General features: G+C 42.9%; 1 protein-coding gene across 2 annotated transcripts in view; it reads right to left on the bottom strand.

Annotated features, from left to right (window-relative positions):
* Positions 1-23,918, bottom strand: part of LOC106583528 (receptor-type tyrosine-protein phosphatase gamma) — a 258,643-nt gene extending 234,725 nt beyond the window's left edge. For both annotated transcript variants that reach the window (XM_045705290.2, XM_045705291.2), the window contains exon 1: positions 23,366-23,918. In XM_045705290.2, the coding sequence (XP_045561246.1) occupies positions 23,366-23,450 (85 nt within the window). In that variant the 5' untranslated portion in view covers positions 23,451-23,918. The remainder of the gene's footprint in view (positions 1-23,365) is intronic.
* Positions 23,919-24,701: the final 783 nt, after the last annotated feature.

The raw sequence follows: 24,701 nt of genomic DNA, 5'->3' as shown, positions 1-24,701 counted from the left end.
ATATCCAACTAGCCCTTTCTATTTCCAGCTCCACACAGTTCTCCCTGTAGACCTCACACAGTGTTCAAAAACAAGCAGTGTTACCCTGGAGAAGAGAAGAAATACCTCAGTAAAGCCACCACATGACCACTACACCTTCATTATTATTCATAAAAGGCCATACTTCCCTCTCTTAACCATGAGCATGGTTACCAGGTATAGCCTGTCATGGACCTGAAGGGTATGATGAACATGTTCATCCCCTGGATTAATTAACTCACCCCAGCTCAAAAATCATATTCAGTTGAACTCAAGCAGTGATAAATATAAACAAAGACATTCACACAGTGACAGTGTTAAAAAGCAAGCTCTGCTCTCCACTCCAATGAGGGCATTCACAACACTCAGGACCAGGAAGAGAAAATGTCAGGAATACATGTCACGCCCTGACCTTAGAGAGACGTTTATTTTCCTCTAGTTTGGTTAGGTCAGGGTGTGATGTGGGCAATCTAGTTTGTCTATTTCTTTGTGTTGAGCCGAGTATGGTTCCTAATCAGAGGCAGCTGTCTATCGTCTCTGATTAGGAATCATAATTAGGCAGCCCTTTTTTCCACCTTTAGTTGTGGGATCTTGTTTTTGTGTAGCTGCCTTTGAGCAGCCCCAGAACATCACGTTTTCATTGTTCTCTTGTTTTGGTGAGTTTCATTAAAAAAGATGTGGAATTCCATGCACGCTGCACCTTGGTTTATTTATGATCGGGAGTTCGAAGATAGCGATCGTGACAATACAGTACAAATACAGTATAAAATACTTCAGCTCGCCCAGGAATACATCTCTACAAAACGTTCAGCATGGTGCCTGTTATGAGTAAGCACTTTCTACCCTGGCAGGGATTATTTAACCTTGCAGGGGGGATCCTGAGGGCATGACTGCAAGGTTGTGTCCCAAATGGCACCCTATTCCCTATATCAGTGTTTCTCAACTCCAGTCCTCCAGTACTCCCAACAGTACATCTTTTTGTTGTGGCCCCGGACAAGCACAACTGATTCTACATGTCAAATAATCATCAAGCCCTTGACAAGTGGAATCATGTGTTTTTGTCCGGGGCTACAACAAAAATGTGTGCTGTTGGGAGTACTCAGGGACTGGACTTGGTAACCACTTCCCAAAACAGTGCCAGTCAAAAGTTAGGAGACACACTGACTCATCAAGGCAAAGGGTGGCTACTTTGAAGAATGACAGCTTTGCACACTCTTGGCATTCTCTCAACCAATTAAAAGGTGTGCCTTGTTAAAAGTTAATTTGTGGAATTTCTTTCCTTCTTAATGCGTTTCAGCCAATCAGTTGTATTGTGACAAGGTAGGGGTTGTATACAAAAGATAGCCCTATTTGGTAAAAGACCAAGTCCATATTATGGCAACAGCTCAAATAAGCAAAGAGAAATGACAGCCCATCATTACTTTAAGGCATGAAGGTCAATTAATCCAGGAAAACTTTGAAAGTTTCTTCAAGTGCAGTCGCAAAAACCTTCAAGCGCTATGCTGAAACTGGCTCTCATTAGGACCGCCAAAGGAAAGGAAGACCCAGAGTTACCTCTGCTGCAGAGGATAAGTTCATTAGAGTTACCAGCCTCAGAAATTGCAGCCCAAATAAATGCAACAGAGTTCAAGAAACAGACACATCTCAACATCAACTGTTCAGAGACTGCATGAATCAGGCCTTCATGGTCAAATTTCTGCAAAGAAACCACTACTAAAGGACAACAATAGGAAGAAGTGACTTGCTTGGGCCAAGAAACATGATCAATGGATATTAGACCGGTGGAAATCTGTCCTTTGGTCTGATGAGTCCAAATTTGAGATTTTTGGTTCCAACCGCCGTATCTTTGTAAGACGCAGCGTAGGTGAACGGATGATCTCCACATGTGTGCTTCCCACCGTGAAGCATGGAGGAGATGGTGTGGGGGTGCTTTACTTGTCACATGGTTGGTAACTTATTTAGAATTCAAGGCACACTTAACCAGCATGGCTACAACAGCATTCTGCAGCGATACACCAACACATCTGGTTTGCGCTTAGTGGGACTGTCATTTGTTTTTCAACAGGACAATGATCCAACACACCTCCATGCAATGTAAGGGCTGTTTGACCAAGAAGGAGAGTGATGGAGTGCTGCATCAGATGATCTGGCCTCCACAATCACCCGACCTCAACCCAACCCAACATAAGGAAGTGGATGGCTGCAAATTTTCTACTTTTAAACTCGGACAAAACAGAGATGCTTGTTCTAGGTCCCAAGAAACAAAAGAGATCTTCTGTTAAATCTGACCATTAATCTTGATGGTTGTACAGTCATCTCAAATAAAACTGTGAAGGACCTCGGCATACTCTGGACCCTGATCTCTCTTTTGAAGAACATATCAAGACCGTTTCAAGGGCAGCTTTTTTCCATCTACGTAACATTGCAAAAATCAGATACTTTCTGGCCACAAATGATGCAGAAAAATTTATCCATGCTTTTGTTACTTCTAGGTTGGACTACTGCAATGCTCTACTTTCCGGCTACCCGGATAAAGCACTAAATAAACTTCAGTTAGTGCTAAATACGGCTGCTAGAATCCTGACTAGAACCAAAAAATGTGATCATATTACTCCAGTGTTAGCCTCCCTACACTGGCTTCCTGTTAAGGCAAGGGCTGATTTCAAGGTTTTACTGCTAACCTACAAAGCATTACATGGGCTTGCTCCTACCTATCTTTCCGATTTGGTCCTGCCGTACATACCTACACGTACGCTACGGTCACAAGACGCAGGCCTCCTAATTGTCCCTAGAATTTCTAAGCAAACAGCTGGAGGCAGGGCTTTCTCCTATAGAGCTCCATTTTTATGGAATAGTCTGCCTACCCATGTGAGAGATGCAGACTCGGTCTCAACCTTTAAGTCTTTACTGAAGACACATCTCTTCAGTGGGTCCAATGATTGAGTGTAGTCTGGCCCAGGAGTGTGAAGGTGAACGGAAAGGCTCTGGAGCAACGAACCGCCATTGCTGTCTCTGCCTGGCCGGTTCCCCTCTCTCCACTGGGATTCTCTGCCTCTAACCCTATTACAGGGGCTGAGTCACTGGCTTATTGGTGTTCTTCCATGCCGTCCCTAGGAGGGGTGCGTCACTTGAGTGGGTTGAGTCACTGACGTGGTCTTCCTGTCTGGGTTGGCGCCCCCCCTTGGGTTGTGCCGTGGCGGAGATCTTTGTGGGCTATACTCGGCCTTGTCTCAGGATGGTAAGTTGGTGGTTGAAGAAATCCCTCTCGTGGTGTGGGGGCTGTGCTTTAGCAAAGTGGGTGGGGTTATATCCTTCCTGTTTGGCCCTGTCCGGGGGTATCATCGGATGGGGCCACAGTGTCTCCTAACCCCTCCTGTCTCAGCCTCCAGTATTTATGCTGCAGCAGTTTGTGTCGGGGGGCTAGGGTCAGTCTGTTATATCTGGAGTATTTCTCCTGTCTTATCCGGTGTCCTGTGTGAATTTAAGTATGCTCTCTCTTTCTCTCTTTCGGAGGACCTGAGCCCTAGGACCATGCCTCAGGACTACCTGACATGATGACTCCTTGCTGTCCCCAGTCCACCTGGCCGTGCTGCTGCTCCAGTTTCAACTGTTCTGCCTGCGGCTATGGAACCCTGACCTGTTCACCGGACGTGCTACCTGTCCCAGACCTGCTGTTTTCAACTCTCTAGAGACAGCAGGAGCGGTAGAGATACTCTCAATGATCGGCTATGAAAAGCCAACTGACATTTACTCTTGAGGTGCTGACTTGTTACACCCTCGACAACTGTGAATATTATTATTTGACCATGCTGGTCATTTATGAACATTTGAACATCTTGGCCATGTGCTGTTATAATCTCCACCCGGCACAGCCAGAAGAGGACTGGCCACCCCTCATAGCCAGCTTCCTCTCTAGGTTTCATCCTAGGTTTTGGCCTTTCTAGTGAGTTTTTCCTAGCCACCGTGCTTCTACACCTGCATTGCTTGCTGTTTGGGGTTTTAGGCTGGGTTTCTGTACAGCACTTTGAGATATGAGCTGATGTAAGAAGGGCTATATAAATACATTTAAATTGATTTGATTTGAATAGAGATGGTTTGGGATGATTTGGACCGCAGAGTGAAGGAAAAGCAGCCAACAAGTGCTCAACATATGTGGGTACTCCTTCAAGACTGTTGAAAAAGTATTCCAGGTGAAGCTAGTTGAGAGAATGCCAAGAGCATGCAAAGCTGTCATCAAGGCAAATGGTGGCTACTTTGAAGAATCTAGAATATAAAATATATTTTCATTTGTTTAACACTTTTTTGGCTACTACATAATTCCATATGTGTTCTTTCATAGTTGTGATGTCTTCACTATTATTCTTCAATGTAGAAATCCGTAAAAAATTAAGAAAAAACATTTAATAAGTACGTGTGTCCAAACTTTTGACTGGTACTGTATAGTGCGCTACTTTGGGCTCTAGTCAAAAGTGGTGACCTATAAAGGGCATAGGGTGCCATTTGGGATGCACCCTGCAAAAGCGGCAGAGATCATGTGATCCTACAGTAAATAATAGAACAGACAGAGTTGACTTCTGTTCTCTCTGTTTGAATCTGCACGGGAAAAACTGGCACAATAATCTGCTTTAGTTACAGTACACTGGCTTGCAACAGTATTGGATTAGTGGACTGCAGAGTGTATTATGGGGACATGTCAAAAATCTGCTGGTTTATATTTAGTTGATGTCCTAAATCTTCATTGTAATACTGTTTACAATTAAAATACTATTAGAAAACATCAAGGCCAAAGGAAAGTCAGATTTGAGTTTGTGTGCACAGCGCATGTGTATCTGCTTCTCAACCCTTCATGTTCACATAACCACATCCAACTCTCTTCCATTTGAGCTAGAATCACATCAAGCTGCTGTCTGAATAATCCAGTAGTGGCTTTAAATCCTTCCAGCTATAGTATAGCAAGCCACATCATGTACCATGATGAAAGTCTTTCCCACCCACTTCAATGTTATAAACAGTCATATACTGTATATGGGTGGTAGGTCATTGTTGTATGTACACCCAAAGGCACTGTTCCTTCATTCCAAGCTTTTAAGCTTCTAAGCAGTTCGGTGGTTGTCTGTAGTTCTGTTGGACACTTCTAACCTTCTACCATGATTGACATGATCCAGTTGAGAGCACCATCTTCAGCTATGATGTAATTTCTTCATTAAATTACAGATTCTATGTGTGAGCCAAACACAGAGGAAGAGAGGATATCTCCCCAAAAGCAAAACCTTTAAAAACAAGTTTTGTTGTATAGCATTCCCTATGTTCTGTACGTAAACGTTAGCTTGTGTTCAAATAAAGTGTTACCATGATGGAAATCAGGCCTAGTTATTGTGTATCAAGTCTAATGGACTCTCCTAACTTAAGAACTGACTTAAATCCAAACATACATATATGCCTACCAACCAGAGACATATATAGCTTCCTCTCCACAGGGACTGCACTCGATGAGAACATTGCTAGATGTTTAGTGAAAGCATCAGACTTAGACTGCTCTCGATGAGAACATTGCTAGATGTTTAGTGAAAGCATCAGACTGTGAGAGACTGCTCTTGTGGAATTCCTGGGCACCATGTGGAGAACAGATGTGCAGTAGACCCAGGCCGGCTGGCAGCTGCTGTCTGTGTGGCAATCCTAGCTGCTATCCCAGTTTGTCTCCAATGAAGAATGCCCACTGTGCTGTGAACAACTCACCCACCGACTGTTACAGCACATCACATCCAGCTAGCACATGTTCACATGGCAAAGTTCCCGGTCTTTATTTTTGCATGGTTAGAAACTCTCCACTTGTGTTTACTCTACTTTAGTAAGTGTTTATAAGAGGAAAGGCCACCATGTTAAATCCCATGCATTTCCACAGACAAAACCTCACTGAGCTGAAAGGTGAGAACGCGGTACGAAGAACAGTGAGTGAGTGGAGGGGGGTGGGAGAGAAGAACGAGATGCCAAAAGAAGTGTGTGTGCTTTTTCTCATTCCTCAGGCTCTTCCTCTCCATCTCCAGCTGGAGATGGTGTATGTGTTGACCCTCAGAACTACACCACCCATAGGCCTGCCAGGAAAAAACGAGATTGCTAAGATCAGCCAACAATGTGGTGATGGGAACACAGCCCCAAGACTTATACATAAACCACAATGAATTAATAGTCAAACAAACACTAAACAGCTCTCACAACCAACCTCAATGAAAACAGGTACAATGCTGTAAAGAAACACAGTCTTGGTCACAGTCATAGCATTTATTATATTACGTCACATACTTTTATAGATACTGTTAACCCTTCTTGAGATCCATCATCTGTTTTCATTTGTGCAAGATCAAGATTCAGGAGAAAAGAAGCTTAGTAAGCTAATCAACCACTCAGATCAGTGTTACATCTTCATCTCAACGACACACAGAGCTGCCATGAGCTGAGCTGGGCGTCTGACCAATCCCTGACCTGGGCGTCTGCTACCTGACCAATCCCTAGTAAGGTTGCCCTCCACTAGGGAAGAACTCCTGGTCAGTAGTGACTTGACCGGTCAAATATCACTAGGGCAAAGCAGCAGCTTTGTTGTTCGTCAGAGAATCTTAGATTAGTTCCAGTGTCAGGACAATTGTTTACAGAATACCTTTACTGAGATCACTTTTTGTAAACAATGACCAGATTTACTACTCTGAAATTAAATCTCTCTGACAGGAATCTGATTCACACAAGGAGCTTCACAAGTGCAGCCATTAAACCCAATAGGGTCATGTAAGTCATGCAGTCTCCAGCAAGCTCATTCTCCCCTCTCCACACAGTGTGGTGGGAAAAACCCTAACATCCTGGCATTTCCTCTGTACTCATCATGGTACTGTTGATGACCCAGTATTCTATTGTGTGACTGAGGAAAAACTTGCCCTCTTTTGTCAAGCCCCACTGTAAGACATCCTGAGGGGTCGTTCCACCTCAAAAAGCAAAAGAAAGAGGATTTGAATCCTATAATTTCAAATGGCCAATTTCATTGCAATCATTTAGCTTAATATCTAAGAGGTCAAATTATATGTCAACAAAATAAAGTTGCACCAATGCTAATATTATCTGTTTGTAACTACAGAAATAATTTCAGAACAATCTGAGATGGTGGGTGTCATGGCTGCTGAAATGACATGGAACGACCCTGAGGAGAAGTCAATGTTGAACTAAGTTATTTTTAAACTACACACTTCAACGTGTGCTCTAAAAACAGAACAGACTTGTTTAAATATGCGCTGCATATCTACTGTTAGTGGTCTAACATTAAGGACCCCATGTCTCCTGGTCTTGACTTGCAGTCATATAACTAACTAACAATATGCATCAGCCGTTGGTCCACCCAGTGGATTCATTCAGCCACAGGTAAAAAGCCTGTTTGTTTTGCTCACTGATTAAAATTACCTTTGAACAAATCCCAAACTGTAGCTTTAATGGTGTGCTGTGCTAAGCTCTGTGATTAAGTGTATCGGGGGCTTTGGTGAAAGCCATTAACCAGATTAGACACAGAGGGGGGTAATGACAGCTCACACACATCTCCCTGCTTTCATTCAAAACAAACAGTTCAGCCCGCCCAGTGCTATATGTACTGTGGATAAAATATTCAAATCCTAAACTAGTGTCTTATGTCAGCAAATGTGCGACCCGCCCAGAATCATTCAACAGGCTCTCTACTAGTGATCTCTACAGGTCTCTACTGGACTGTACTGGATTCTACTGGAGTCTACTCTATAGTACTGAACTCTCCTGGGCTTCACTGTGCTGTACTGTACAGTACACTCCCTGGCCTGTTCTGTGTCCCCTATCATCATCAAACAGTAGAGGGATACAGTCCATGCTCCTGGGCATACATACAGTACACAGCAACAAATACTGTCACAGTGAATTTATTGGGAGTAAAGTGATGCTGTCAATGTGTGGAAATTACAGCGCTAAAGTGCTGGGTGCTTCCCAGGTCATTTCTCGGGCCATTGTCAGGAGTCATGACTCCCTGTATGAATTGTACAGCTATTGATTTAGAAAACAATTCTACTGTAGCGACTAGCCTATTGTGAATAATATCACACATCCACAGCACATCATTGACATGTTCTTGACGCCTGCAGTCTGTGATTAACCTGGACGACTGACATTAATGATGAAAACTGTAAATACTGTAGGCATCTGCCCACAAATAAGGAAAGGCAATAACACCCAAAACAGGCCCTTGTGTTTGCCAATGACAAGTTCATTCTTCATTATCATTGCAACGTTTAAGGCATTCCACTATACCACGTGAATCTGGTCAATTACAGGTTTTTCTTTCCTCATTAGAAACTATTCCTTTAGCAACCGGTAGCACCATCTAGCCAATTTGACCTTGCAGTAACCACAAATGATGTGGTTCTTAAAAAGCTAATTGAATATATTTAAGAAAAGTTTTCCTCAAGTACAGCCTCTCTTTTTCCACTGCCGCTGCTGATGAGGTATTTAGCCTGGCTGCCAACTGGCCAAATGACTACATTACAATTATGGCTATAAACACTATAATACAATACCAACATAGTAGAGGAGTCCAACAGTTCTATACATAGCGCACTCTTTTTGACCAGATCCCTATGGGCACTGGTCAAAAGTAGTGCACTATATAGGGAATAGGATGCCATTTGGGACACAGTCAGTCTATATCTCTTCACTATGCCTGCCTGCCCTGCAGCCCTCCTCCCTTCCTATTTAACTGGCCTTTGATGTTAGTGGAGGATTGATATCGCATGGCTGGGCTTATGGCCATGATGAAGAGAACCATGAAGAGGGATTCAACTGATGGCTCTGTACAGCAGGCAGTTACTGTAGGCCTACAGTGTGCACTAACCATTCCAGCTGATACAAGTGTAAATTGAAAATTCCACTGAATGCACTTTGTATGACGCATGTTGTGTAAAGGGAAGGAGCCATTATGTTCTGAAAGAAAGAACATACGAGTTCCTCTTCACAACCAGTAATACATTTCTTTCAGTACGCTGGGAGTGACAGTAAGTACCGTCCTTTCATCTTTGTGCATTATGGTCACGTACACAGTTTTGTAGATTGCATCGCAGGTGTAAACTCTGCAGAGTCCCAACAATCGTATGTTCCGATTATCAGGGGCAATGGAAAGAGAATATGTGACGCGACTTCCGCTTTTGGACGTTAACAAGGCAACACTCCATCTTAACTCCTCCACATTTACTGGATTGGTTGAACAGTGCAGAAGAGAACCTTCCCCGACAGTATTTTATTTTCTTGTCAAGACCAGTATGTAGGGATCTAGTTACAGGCGTTACTTTTACACCTGCTACGTTAGGTTACTGCAGGTGCAACAAAATGTTTCTAGCTCCAACAGTGCAGCAATATCTTGCAAGGATCCAACATACGAACATCTTCCCTTTTAAATGTTCTGCTCTCATCAACCAAAAACATCAAACAAATCACGGAGAAAAGGATACACTGAAACCAGGGCCTAAAATCATCAACCGCCAAATGTGGGTAGATTTTGGCATTGGCAGGTAAGAATGTTTAATTCACCAGCCCCGTTGGCAGGTGGTCACACTCAGGGCTCTACAGTGCGAGCACTTCATAAACATTATAAAAAGTCAAGTATTGGCACATGTGAGTAGTGATTTATAGAAAAATAAATGTTGCAGTAGTTGTTTTCAAAGTATTTCTGACATTTTGTTTCATATCTGGTAATGCACAAAGAAATAGAAATCCTAACGTTTCTCCTACTCGCACAGCAGCACTGCCTGGCTGGGGGCTGTGTGCACTGTCAATGAAGTGCTGAAAGATTCATTTTTAAAAGCAATGCGCACAGGCATAAAAGTTGGTCTAACTACTAAAGTGATCCTTTTATCTTTGTGTTTCTTGGATATTTATAATGTTTCGTTCACAAGTTAGGTTATTTTTCAAAGTTTGAATTTGCTTCCACTGCTAGCGAAGAGAACAGACGTCTTCGGCCTCTACTATTCAGATTCTCACAGGCACACATGAAGACTTGAGTGGCCCCATTACCACTTTCACCTTAAATGGTGCAGTTGACATTTTTTGTCTCATCTGATATTTTGGTTAGACACAGGTCACAAGATGTTAAATTTAATTCAGAAATGTACCACATTCCTTCTTACTAGTAATACATTCCTTGTTTTAGAAACATTACTAAGCATAATCATTCATTTAATTTTGTGTTTTGTGATGTAGTTAATGCAAAACATATTTTGGGTGGTAAAAAATCTGAGTGGCTGGTGGATATTTTTTAGCTACTTGCCACAGGGACTGGTAGAAGAAAAAGGTTGCTTTAGGACTTGACCAAAGGTAACCTTTTCTTAAACTCTTATGTTGAATATTGTGAATATTACATGGTGAACGTTACAGGAAGTATATATTTCTGCCTCATCATATTACTGTTTTGCTGAACAGTGGCACTACTCAGAACGGAAATGTAATGATATTTTGTTACCAGCCATCTTTACATATTCTTTTACCCACTTCATATGGGGCGGCAGGTAGCTTAGTGGTTAAGAGTGTTGGGCAGTAACCAAAAGGTCACTGGTTGACTCCCGAGCCGGCAAGGTGGAAACATCTGCCATTCTGCCCTTGAGCAAGGCAGTTAACGCACAACAACTGCTCCCCTGGTGCCGATGACGTTGATTAAGGCAGCCCCCTGCACCTCTCTGATTCAGGTGAATGGCTCAGTTAGTTGATCATAACAAAGCAGAGGGATGAGAGCTCTGGATCCTACCGTGTTCCAGATTAAAAGGTCTGACCGTGCCGTGGGTGGGCTGGCCTGAAGAAAACAGCCAAAGTGACAGAGATCTCAGTGCGCAGAATGGATGATTATACCTCGACACAGGAGAGGTGACAGCCTTCATTTCTACAAGAGCAGTAGCACTGTGAAAGGCCACGACCAAAATGACCAATGACATAGAAAGAAACTCATTCAATACACCTCAATGAACCACCACTGTGTTTTAACAGCCCATAGCTTTCTACACTGATGTTAGTGTATATATATATATATATATATATATATATATATATATATATATATATATATACATACATACTGCTCAATAAAATAAAGGGAACACTTAAACAACACAATGTAACTCGAAGTCAATCACACTTCTGTGAAATCAAACTGTCCACTTAGGAAGCAACACTGATTGACAATACATTTCACATGCTGTTGTGCAAATGGAATAGACAACAGGTGGAAATTATAGGCAATAAGCAAGACACCCCCAATAAAGGAGTGGTTCTGCAGGGGGTGACCACAGACCACTTCTCAGTTCCTATGCTTCCTGGCTGATGTTTTGGTCACTTTTGAATGCTGGCGGTGCTTTCAATCTAGTGGTAGCATGAGACGGTGTCTACAACCCACACAAGTGGCTCAGGTAGTGCAGCTCATCCAGGATGGCACATCAATGCGAGCTGTGGCAAGAAGGTTTGCTGTGTCTGTCAGTGTAGTGTCCAGAGCATGGAGGCGCTACCAGGAGACAGGCCAGTACATCAGGAGACGTGGAGGAGGCCGTAGGAGGGCAACAACCCAGCAGCAGGACCGCTACCTCCGCCTTTGTGCAAGGAGGAGCAGGAGGAGCACTGCCAGAGCCCTGCAAAATGACCTCCAGCATGCCACAAATGTGCATGTGTCTGCTCAAACGGTCAGAAACAGTCTCCACGAGGGTGGTATGAGGGTCCGACGTCCACAGGTGGGGGTTGTGCTTACAGCCCAACACCGTGCAGGACGTTTGGCATTTGCCAGACAACACCAAGATTGGCAAATTCGCCACTGGCGCCCTGTGCTCTTCACAGATGAAAGCAGGTTCACACTGAGCACGTGACAGACGTGACAGAGTCTGGAGACGCCGTGGAGAACGTTCTGCTGCCTGCAACATCCTCCAGCATGACCGGTTTGGCGGTGGGTCAGTCATGGTGTGGGGTGGCATTTCTTTGGGGGGCCGCACAGCCCTCCATGTGCTCACCAGCGGTAGCCTGACTGTGATTAGGTACCGAGATGAGATCCTCAGACCCCTTGTGAGACCATATGCTGGTGCGGTTGGCCCTGGGTTCCTCCTAATGCAAGACAATGCTAGACCTCATGTGGCTGGAGTGTGTCAGCAGTTCCTGCAAGAGGAAGGCATTGATGCTATGGACTGGCCCGCCCGTTCTCCAGACCTGAATCCAATTGAGCACATCTGGGACATCATGTCTCGCTCCATCCACCAATGCCACGTTGCACCACAGACTGTCCAGGAGTTGGCGGATGCTTTAGTCCAGGTCTGGGAGGAGATCCCTCAGGAGACCATCCGCCACCTCATCAGGAGCATGCCCAGGCGTTGTAGGGAGGTCATACAGGCACGTGGAGGCCACACACACTACTGAGCCTCATTTTCACTTGTTTTAAGGACATTACATCAAAGTTGGATCAGCCTGTAGTGTGGTTTTCCACTTTAATTTTGAGTGTGACTCCAAATCCAGACCTCCATGCGTTGATAAATTGGATTTCCATTGATTATTTTTGTGTGATTTTGTTGTCAGCACATTCAACTATGTAAAGAAAAAAGTATTTAATAAGATTATTTCTGTCTTTCAGATCTAGGATGTGTTGTTTAAGTGTTCCCTTTATTTTTTTGAGCAGTATATATATATATATGTATGTATGTATGTATGTATGTATGTATGTATGTATGTATGTATGTATGTATGTATGTATGTATGTATGTATGTATGTAGTGTGTGTGTGTGTGTGTGTGTGTGTGTGTGTGTGTGTGTGTGTGTGTGTGTGTGTGTGTGTGTGTGTCTAGAATCCCCTAGCTAGGTAATCATCTGTCTGGGGAGGGGAGAGGTTGTCTCTGCTGTGATAAAGACACGTGTCACATGACTGGGGACTAATCCTGTCAACAACAGACGTCCACTATCAGGCCAATAGCTCCTCTAACAGTGTGATGGGAAGGCAGGGAGCGATGCACACAGAGATGCGAGCAAACAACCTGCTTGCTTGTCCCCCCATAATCTGGTGTCAGGTTTATTCTGAACTGGATATGAAGTTAGGATTACAAAACAGGCTGCTTCTTTCAAATTCGTACTGTTCTACTATTTCACTTCCAGAATCTAGATTCCATTTTTTGGTTAGCAACTGCTACTTTTTGACAGTTTGACAATAAATGAGAGCTATCTTTTGTTGAGAGAAGCCTGAAACAATGTTATTGAAATATGAAAATGTCAGAAGAAAAGGTCATGATATTCAAATGTCTGTTTAATTACGGCTACTACTAGAGGGTGGTTGGATGTTTGTGTTAGTGGAAGTGAAACATTTGCATTATCTCCACAGGGATTATGTCAACAGCATGGATATGGAGCCTTCTCTACTGCACACTAAACACTGCTCTCTCTGCCTCAAAAACTAACTCACTCAGCACTTCTTCCCCATCAATTTGGACAAAAATATTCACAACAGAGGCTATTGTCATTCATGGTTATATAATATTTTACTTTAACTTCATCATAAGTCATGTCATATTACACAAAAAAAAAAAAAAGTTAACTTCTCAAAGAGAATTCTAAAATCTACTAAGCGACAGGTGTTGGGTCCAACTCATCCAGGAAAAGTTGTGGTCCAACTCATCCAGGAAAAGTTGTGGTCCAACTCATCCAGGAAAAGTTGTGGTCCAACTCATCCAGGAAAAGTTGTGGTCCAACTCATCCAGGAAAAGTTGTGGTCCGTCTGACTGTAGTTAGTTCGTGTGATATGTCACTGGGATAATATCATGACATCGTGCAAATGCCTTGCTGCTTACATCTCCAGACTTCACCACTGTGATGACTGCGATCTGAAATGTGCATCTGTAAATGTTCACAAACTTTGTCCACTCGAGTACATTTGAGCTGATCAGTGACTGGTGCAAAGTACGCACACATACAGTAACTACACACACACACACAAACACACAGAGTCATGCACACACACACACGTACCCAAATAAACATTACACATACACACAACAGAGGGCGCTGCAGTGGATAGCAGCAGTCTTGAGCCGCCCGCATGCCTCCCAATCCGGAACAGTTTGTAACAGTTTGTGCTACCGAACTTCGGCTTGCCTCAAGAAATGTTTTTGTGTGCACAAACACTTAAAAAAAACCTTGCCAAAGACCAAAACAAACCAAAACGTATTAAAGAAATGTTACGTTTGTTTGTTTTGGTCTTTGGCAAGTTTTTTTAAAGTGTTCGTGCACACAAAAACATTGCTTGAGGCAAGCCGAAGTTCAGAAACTGAAATCTACACTCCTTCGGCAGTGAATGGTTAACTGTTGGGGTGACGGAAGTTTATTTTCCTTGATTCAGCCCGAAACTCATTGTGGATTCCACATGGCAAACAACAACAACATCGAGCATCACTTGGCCGAGGAGGTACAGAAGTACCTGCATCTCTACGAATCTAGCCATGCATTATATAAAGACCAGCATGTAAAGTCGAATTCATGGAGGAAGATTGCAGAGACACTGGGTTCAGACCCAGTCACTCGTTTGAAAAAGTGTGGTAATGTTCGTTGCAGCTTCCCTGGCTTGTTCGACACGTGAAGCATGGGAAGAAGGAAAGGAACTTCACCAGTCTTCACCAGAGGATGAGGTATGTTGTATTTTTATTGTAGTCGAGGAAAACAGTAGCCATGTTTGCTAACAATAGCTAGCAAGTTAGTGCTAGCTACTTGGATGTCTAGCTAGCATAATAGCAGACGCGTGGAGAGAAAGCAAGCCAACCAACTAAACAACTTTTTTTTTAACTTTTTGATCAAACATAATTTTGTCAGGAAAGAAAATCCTAAGCTTCCCATCTTGGTAAAACCGAAGTCAAAGTTCAGTAGCAAGGTCCAGCTAGCTAAAATGTTGCAAAATTGAAGTAACTTGGCCAGGCCTACTCAACTCTTGAAAGGTTTGCAACATTGTAGTTAATTGTAGTCTCAGTTAATGATATTTGATACATGGTTCATTGATGGTTTGGATATGTGTACTAAATAGCCCTGTACTTTTTTATTTTTCAAAAAGGCAAACACCAGTGAATGGGGACAGCACCAGCTTTTGTACTCTGCAACCCAGCACTGCCTGTTCACCGCCCCCCAGCCCATATCCCACACTGAACTGTTGTGCAGAATGGGAAACCATCTCCATGCCAGACCTAGGAAGCTCTATCCTGGGCCCACCTCCAAGACCTACTCCTCACTAACGCCACAGAGCAGCAGCAGCAGTAGTAACAGGGCTGTGAGAAGGAAGAAAACAGCTGTAGACTCCGGTCGTGTCACATCACTCGCAAAGGCATTGCAAATGACTGCAGACATCAAGATCTGGAGAACGTCGTGCACCGAGCCACCAGCTTGTCCCAGAGGTAAAACATTTCAGACTCTCCTCCTTTACTATGATTCCCTTTCCTCACCACACTGCTCTCCACAGACACTCCTCTAATTTCCCCCACTCTTCACAGGGCCATGGCACCTACAGCAGATTTCATGGATGAAATATCACCAAAACTCTGGGAGGAATTCGATCACCAGCTGAGTGACTTCAAGCATGACTTCAGGACGAGGACATGGAACAAACGACTGGGACCACAGTGAAATTAACATGTTCTGGTGTTGTTCAGACATCTGAGGAGTCAGACACTTTCATGTTTTACACTTTTGTTGTTTACGTCTGTTTTTTTCGCAGACATTTGTAATGTACAAATAATTACATTTGTCTGACACTATAATTATATTTAATTGACACGTGCTGTTTACATGTCTGTTCTCAGCAGACAATTCAGTGTTGTATTGTGGTTTACTTTCAGAGCCCAGATGCAAGAATAAAGGTTTATTTTTGTGTACTAAAAAAGCTCTGTTACTTCATCTCAATACAAGGTTTTTCAATGCGTTATTTTTGAACATCAAGTGCTGACAACATTGAGAAGAGCTGTGTTTCACAGACTTTACAGGCTTTCTTCTACTTGTGTGGTGTAGTTCAATCTAATCTTAATCTTAAATCTAATCTTAAAGCACAGTGAGATATAATCAAGTTTCATTTTATTAACAAGATTAAAACTAATTTTAGTACAAAGTACTTTGGTTCACAGTGCACACAAAGAAGAACTGTGAGTCTGTGTGTGTCCATCAAGGGTGTGTGTGGGTGAGCAGTCCAAACATAGGCCTATTCTGCATGATTGGCTGGCTTTGGGTTGAGTTGTCCTCTCCTTACCATGTCTTCTTGCAATGGCACAGGTCCAGGGAGGGAGAGGAAGAAGTCCCTGAGCTCGTTTCTTGTTTCACTTGCAAGCAGTGTCGCCCTGGCACGAGAGTCTCCTTGGCTCATGGAGATTACTGTCCCCTGCCACAACCCTGCTCCACTCTCCAGGTTGGTAGTTGCCAGAAGGGAGGGTCATGTCACCAAAAGCAGGAAGCACGTATCTTGCATTCAGCTCATGAGCTTTATCCGTGGAGGACAGGTAGTTGTGGAGGGCCACACATGCCTTCACAATGTCCTTAGCCTTTTCAGGGGTACACTAGATTGGCCGATCAAGAATCCTCATCCTTGCAGCCATGATGCCGAATGCATTTTCCATTACTCTATGAAAACGAGAGTTGGGGTAGTTGTACAGTCGTGGCCAGAAGTTTTGAGAATGACACAAATATTAATTTCCAAAAAGTTTGCTGCTTCAGTGTCTTTAGATATTTGTCTCAGATGTTACTATGGAATACTGAAGTATAATTACAAGCAATTCATAAGTGTCAAAGGATTTTATTGACAATTACATGAATTTGATGCAAAGAGTCAATATTTGCAGTGTTGACCCTTCCTTTTCAAGACCTCTGCAATCCGCCCTGGCATGCTGACAACTAACTTCTGGGCTACATCCTGAATGATGGCAGCCCATTCTTGCATAATCAATGCTTGGAGTTTGTCAGAATTTGTGGGGTTTTGTTTGTCCTCCCGCCTCTTGAGGATTGACCACAAATTCTTAATGGAATTAAGGTCTGGGGCCATGGACCCAAAATATCCATGTTTTGTTCCCCGAGCCACTTAGTTATCACTTTTGCCTTATGGCAAGGTGCTCCATCATGCTGGAAAAGGCGTTTTTCGTCACCAAACTGTCCCTGGATGGTTGGGAGAAGTTGCTCTCGGAGGATGTGTTGGTACCATTCTTTATTCATGGCTGTGTTCTTAGGCAAAATTGTGAGTGAGACCACTCCCTTGGCTGAGATGCAACCCCACACATGAATGGTCTCAGGATGCTTTACTGTTGGCATGACACAGGACTGATGGTAGCGCTCACCTTGTCTTCTCCGGACAAGCTTTTTTCCAAATGCCCCAAACAATCGGAAAGGGGATTCATCAGAGAAAATTACTTTACCCCAGTCCCCAGCAGTCCAAGCCCTGTAGCTTTTGCAGAATATCAGTCTGTCCCTGATGTTTTTCCTGGAGAGAAGTGGCTTCTTTGCTGCCCTTCTTGACACCAGGCCATCCTCCAAAAGTCTTCGCCTCACTGTGCGTGCAGATGCACTCACACCTGCCTGCTGCCATACCTGAGCAAGCTCTGTACTGGTGGTGCCCCGATCCCTCAGCTGAATCAACTTTAGGAGACGGTCCTGGCGCTTGCTGGACTTTCTTGGGCGCCCTGAAGCCTTCTTCACAACAATTGAACCGCTCTCCTTGAAGTTCTTGATGATCCGATAAATGGTTGATTTAGGTGCAATCTTACTGGCAGCAATATCCTTGCCTGTGAAGCCCTTTTTGTGCAAAGCAATGATGACGGCACGTGTTTCCTTGCAGGTAAACATGTTTGACAGAGGAAGAACAATGATTCCAAGCACCACTCTCTTTTTGAAGCTTCCAGTCTGTTATTCAAACTCAATCAGCATGACAGAGTGATTGATCTCCAGCCTTGTCCTCGTCAACACTAACACCTGTGTTAACGAGAGAATCACTGACATGATGTCAGCTGGTCTTTTTGTGGCAGGGCTTAAATGCAGTGGAAATGTTTTTTTGGGAATTCAGTTCATTTGCATGGCAAAGAGGGACTTTGCAATTATTTGCAATTCATCTGACCACTCTTCATAACATTCTGGAGTATATGCAAATTGCCATCATGCAAAGTGAGGCAGCAGACTTTGTGAAAATTTATATTTGTGTTATTCTCAAAACTTTTGGCCACGACTGTAGGTACACCCAGGTTCATTGACATGGACACCTGTGAATGAGAGGTTAACAAGAGATTATGTCAGATATAAAATAATGCCTATTTGGTCAACAACAATAAAACACCATACCCTTTTCCAGGAACCATATTCCAAAAGCCTTGATAAAATTGTATTTCCCATATAGAGTTGCATACATTTATGCCGTAACAAGGGAAATTAGAAAAAGTGAAATTGATTCCAACATTATATTATATATTATTAAGGGCGTATGAGGTTCTCATGTAGGGGGAAAGCTGCATCTCCCAGGAAAACATTTGAATTGGCAGTGTGGTACATGGCAGAACAGCAGGTGGAGGTAAATTGAGGGTCTTCTGCAGCAGTTTGGATCCAAAAGAACTCTTGAAACACTCCACCATCGCTCTCTCGGCAGAATGCCCCTACATCTGTCTCGTGCCTATATGTTTTGCTAGGTAAAGCAAATCTTGTAGATCCCAGTTAAGTGTCTCTCTCTGTGTCACTAATATATTCTCCTGCACGTCTCTTCCTTGTTTGGCCGTAGATGGCTATTACCAGCTCATCGCCCTCCAATGTCCCGGGGTAATATTGCCACTTTCCCTCCTTTTTTTCGTTTTTCAAGTGAACATCTTTTAAGGGAGTATGCAAGTACACTCGGCTAGGTGCCACCCAAACCGAAGCATGCGTCATGGTGTCACTAACCTTCAAAGCCAGTCTTTGGAAAATCCATTGTTCTGGAGGAAACACAACAATAGTTAGCATAAATCACCAGATCACAATTTTGATTCCAAAGATGGAAAGCTTGGGTGCATCTCTTTTGAGGTTCCTACTGATAAAGTATGGTAAATTGTGTCTCTGTTTCGGCATGGAAGAGACGTGAAAGAATGACCAACTGATCTCCGATAGAAAAATGTGCATTTCGATCGATGTGTCCAATTACTTTTAATGCCTTTGTTTTATCGATCCCTTTGGCTTTCAGTTAAATGATTTACTACCTCTCAATATGCAGGTCAGGGATTGGAGAGGAGAGAAAGGCAGAGATGTGATGGGGAGGAAGAACGATCCCTTTCTGATTTCATTATATTGGCAGCCACTCAAACACAACGGAGCTTAGGCCTCATTAGGCATGAGGGAAGCAGACACTACAAAGAATGAAATACACAGAATTGCATTAAACAAAGAATGTCTGTAGGCTGTTTACAAGAGCTCCTTAAAGGCGAGATCCACGAAAGATCTGCGCCACTGGCCGCACCACCACCATTGTTATTGTTTTTGTTGCCGAGCATCATGCAGCATGGTAAAAATAAATGCAGTACATATTGTGCTGTTCGATCACTTGTGCAATGATGTCTGAGGGGGAGAAAACTGTGTTCGTTGTTTGAAGTATCTTCTTAGTTGTTGTATTATCACAAACAAACGTGGCAGTTTCACCATTAAGGATTGCAGCTTCAAGGTAGTGTGTGTGTGTGTGTGTGTGTGTGTGTGTGTGTGTGTGTGTGTGTGTGTGTGTGTGTGTGTGTGTAAGGCTGTTTTGCCATCTTAGCTATCAGTCTGTCAGACTGACACATCACAACACTCTGTACAGGTTTAGCCTTTCCCTGTCAACAACTAATAGTATGGAAAACACACATACACACACAATCATAGGACGGCGAGCAGATACAGACACACAGCTGTGCACACACACGCAAACACTTCACAATGTCTTAGACACAGCTAAGACACGCAAACACAATATCAGGTTAATTTGATGTATACTATATAAAGCACACTAATTGAATTTCCAAATCTCCTTAAATATCACTTACTCATGTGAGTTACATAAGAAACTCTCATGTCATGTAAACATATAACAATGTAACACAAACAGAATTCCAAAAGAAAGGAGAATCATGTCCTTGGAAAACACAACCCTTCCAAGTCAAAATAATCCAACAACCCTCCATTTTATTCTAGCCTCCTTTAAACAAGTGGGAAACAGATTCCGTGTTGAGAGTTACATTAGCAGAAAGGCCCTTCACTGTGCTTAACTCTCTCAGCAGAGCTGGGCCATATCAAAGAGACTCTGGAACCTTCTAAACACAGCCAACATCAAGGGACTGTTGCATCTAAGGACAGCATAGGGTCGATCAAATCAACAGAGGCAAAACAGTAGTAACCTTGCCAAATACCAAAATATAAGATGTGCCTTTTTCACTTCAGACATGCATTTAAGACAGGGCTTGTATGTCCTGTACTCCTATATGACTGGCACCTTGATTTGTATTTGTCAGTCTTTTAAAAACCTTACTTTTTGCTCCCTCATCTATACAGAGAACAGCTTGGATTACCGAGAGTACCAAATCCTCCATGATGCTTCAAATCAAATCAAATTTTATTGGTCACATACACATGGTATTGCGATTGTAGCGAAATGCTTCAATCACTCCATTGTTTGATGTGAGGGGAGGTGAACGTGTTGTGTAACCAGTGAAGGACTTCAGACATGAACACTGCTTTGTTTAAACACGGGATGAAATACTGTAGCTTGGTTTCAGCTTTGCTCTAATAATATAGTGAGAAAGAGTATACCTATCAAACCAAATCAATAGAGGGGTTACTGTGTTAGAAAATGTAGAGAGGATCTTGCCGAGAAAGACAATAGCCTACAGAAGCAAAAGAGTAAACATCATCAGTGACAAGAACGTGCCTCTTTCTGAGACAGTTTGAACTTTGAAGTGTTGTGAGCGATCTCCCCATAGCATTCCATCACAACAACACATTATGTAACATACAGCTCACACACATTGAAAATGAACACATTAACATTACCCATCCATTAGGGATATTCCCACAATAACAGGACAAACATTTTACGGGGACTAGGTCTTTAAATGCCAAGGGCCATCTACATTGATTGAATAACAGCAACAATAGCACATTAAAAATCACAGTCAAAAGACAACATGAGGAGACAGAGAAAGGGCAGGATGTATATCAGGTAAAGCCCTGCCAGAGAATTACTCTTTCAATTCTCCATACTGCCCTCTACCCACCCAGAGCAGTAGCTACTGACTCTTCAGCTGTAAGTTCAGTTAGCTTGATTGCTCACATCAGGGAGAGATTGTTTAAGAGAAGGATGGAGGAGGGGATGGAGAGACAGAGGACAGTCATTGATATGTCTGAGTCCTTGAGTGCAGCAGTATTGGTCCTTTAGTAAGAGTGCCTTATTGCCTGGACATTCATTACTGTTCTAATGACGTTTAAGGAGGAGAGTGGATGGAACACAGAGCATGTTTTCCTGGCTAGAGTATGGCTCTCTTCTCTCTCTGGAGGTCTGGACATGTATAACGTGTCTCAGAGTAGGAGTCCTGAATGATCTAGGATCAGTTTGGCCTTTTAGATCATCATAAATAAGATTATATGGACAGGGGGTTGAGGACTCACACTCTGAGACACTTTATGAATACGGGATCTAATCTGAATGTGTCTCAGACAGTACCATAATCCTCCTGCTTTTCTTCCTCATCTCTGTAGCTTGGGTGCTGATGGGACAGGTGATGGGATGCGGACGGTGCAAACCAGATGTGACCAGGGGGATAGGGTGATCATCTTGACAGATAAATATTCTGGATGGTTGAACTTCAGTTCTATGTGGCTGTGAGTGACCTGCTGAATAGGACCTGTGACAGACAGGACACAACTTATGGAAACTGAAACTATGTAACTATTCTGTGTGAATCTTGAGTAATGTTTTTTAAGATATGCACATCCATGGCAGCAGTATCATCAGTGTATGTCCGGTGGCTGGGCCCCTCCCTGATTTTGTCCTAGAAAATGTTATTACTGTTCTCTCTCTCATCCCTCACCTCTTCATCTCTCACCCCTCTTCCTGAAAAGATGCTATGGGACCAACACTACAATCACATTGGAAAACTATTACATGATTGATGACTGAATCTCAATATGTGACTTGTTCAGCCTCTTATACTGAGGAGATGGAGCAACGAATAGCAGTTTAACTTAGAGTGCAGCTGTGCAGACAACAGGTCAATGCATTAAAAACACAAGTACAATGTTAGAACAATGTAGCTATGAAGCTGTAATAAGCTGACATGCATGTTTCATTTAAAGTTCACAATGGGAGTTTGTAACTTTCCATCAAGGTCATAAACTATGATACACTGTTTGATCTAGAAAACACAAATTGCAGCAATGTAATGGCATGAGTGCATCCCCTTGGTTTGCAACCATATTCTCACGTTGAGAAGTCTATACTCAACAACCAATGTTAGCCTTTAGTGCTGAATTATATGGAGACCATCAGTAGGCAATTTTGTATTTCTCTGAATGCCTAGTATTATCTAGGCTGTGTCATCCTATTCACCATTCACGAGTAAAGGACTGAACTGCTCCATTACGTGTTTGTGTACTTAAAGGCTATATGCACTCAAACATGCCAAACATGCCATTGTTTTGCACTCGAATTATACCCTAGCCTATCAAAGTCGTGGGCTTTGAAGGTGCATTGAAACCTAGGCTCTGGACGGCCATGCGCGGGGTGCGAAGGAATTTAGGAGACGTGATCCCTCGATTCGTTCTCTGGACACCGGCCAGGTTCCAGTCCCGCTGTTACATCACTACATACTGTATGTGTGCATCGATCAGACCTGCTAAAGTACCGGACAGACACAGACGCCCTGTCACCTTCTGTATGAGCTAAAATTGCGCCAAATTTTCTCAGGTGGTTTACTGAAACCATTATTTTATTGCGTAAAATTCCCCATGTGTGGTTAGAACAGGTTAAACATGATGTACGCATAGACTCATTCTTCTCCTTTCGAAGTAATGTCATTTTAATTATGTTGAATTGCTGACAGGAGTAGCCCATTTCAGCAAGTCACATTATGTATGTAGGATGAATGTCATCTCTTCCATGCGTGCGGCAGTAGCTATAGCAGCAAGTCTTCTCGTCCTGTTATCGTTTCGTGGTTGGGGTAACATAACATTGACAATGTTATTCCCCTTGATTACATGACACATATAAGAACACTGTTTCCTACATATGTATGACACACACTGCAATGAACATTGTCAAATATAATACAATATTGCAAACCATGCAACGACTTACCAGGATAGCAGTGGGTAAACATGGCCAATGCTGAAAACATTATGGATAAGGTCCACCAGTGACTGGATTCCAGTATTCGCCGCATGTCAGAATAGTCATCGAGAGCAACAAGGCAACGGGTGACAAAGTTTGAGGTCTACAAAATTACATAAACTTGATTGCAGAAAGCACACGTAAACCACATAGGACTTGAACACAACTGCAACCCCAAATTGAGTTTAGTTTGATGGTAATTCACTTGAAACCAATTCAGCATATGTTTCGAAGAATATCTATGGCTGCGGACCGCAGATAAATAGTTGTGATAGTCCGCCACATGCAGACAGGCTTTCTTTTCACGGAGAAAAAGTAAATCCTGGAGGAAAAGTAAACGAGTCCGACTCAATGTCGTACCCTTGAAGAGAAAGTGTTAGAATAATACTGATTATATGTGTTCGTCCATTCAGCGGAGACTCGCGCGGTCACTTAGATTGATTGTAGAGAGAATGTTGCGAAGGCAGCGCTGGAAGCGTTCCATTCTTCCATCCAGGAAGTAGCGGCATGCATGTGAGGGTTCTGGCGGACCGTTTAGAATAGATCGGGCTGCACGGGCGGGAGGGAAAATCAGAGCTCGGGACGCTGGATCCTAGCGCCGTCTTTTGGATCTCTAATAAACCTACAGCAACACTAAAACATTGTGTCAAGTTCTTATTTTTATACAAATCGCTTTCTACTCGTGATAACAATTTTTCTACAACTACAAATTGTTTTCTACGCGTGATAACTTTTTTTTCTACATCTACAAAGTGCTGTCTACTCGTGATAACTTATTGTCTTTTTCTTGTCGTCAAATCCCTGCCAAAAATCAGGTTATTCTAAACGCTTCTAAATATGGAGTAGCAGGTTTGCCATATCTGTCATGTTTGCGCATATCTCTCCTATGTGCAAATCTTTATGGCAGTCATTTTACTTAAGGCCCTTGAAAATGACCTGCATATTTGCAGTTATAAAAAAATAGAAAGCAATATATCATTTTATAAATCCAAATCAAAAGGTGATTGTTTGTGGATAGTGAATTGCATTTGTGGATGGTGATTTACATTTGTGGAAAGTGATTTACATTTGTGGATTGGTGATTTACATTTGTGGATCGGTACTTATTTGTACAGATCATGATACACGAATACAACATGCAGGCTGTGTGTTCACAATACATTTGGCATGATATTTATCCCATAGATATGGCCTCTGCAGAAATCTGGGCATTCATACTTCTTGCCTTGCCTTGCAGGACAGTGCAGTGCTGTTGAGCAGAGCTGTTGTGAAGGAAGTTGTCAAGGAAGTGGGTTTGTGTTTA

Source organism: Salmo salar, chromosome 22 (assembly GCF_965601325.2).
Source record: "Salmo salar chromosome 22, fSalSal1, whole genome shotgun sequence".
In the NCBI taxonomy this organism is placed as follows: Eukaryota; Metazoa; Chordata; class Actinopteri; order Salmoniformes; family Salmonidae; genus Salmo; species Salmo salar.
Note: the sequence above shows the minus strand (reverse complement) of the source record. Positions and strands in the feature narration are given on the sequence as shown.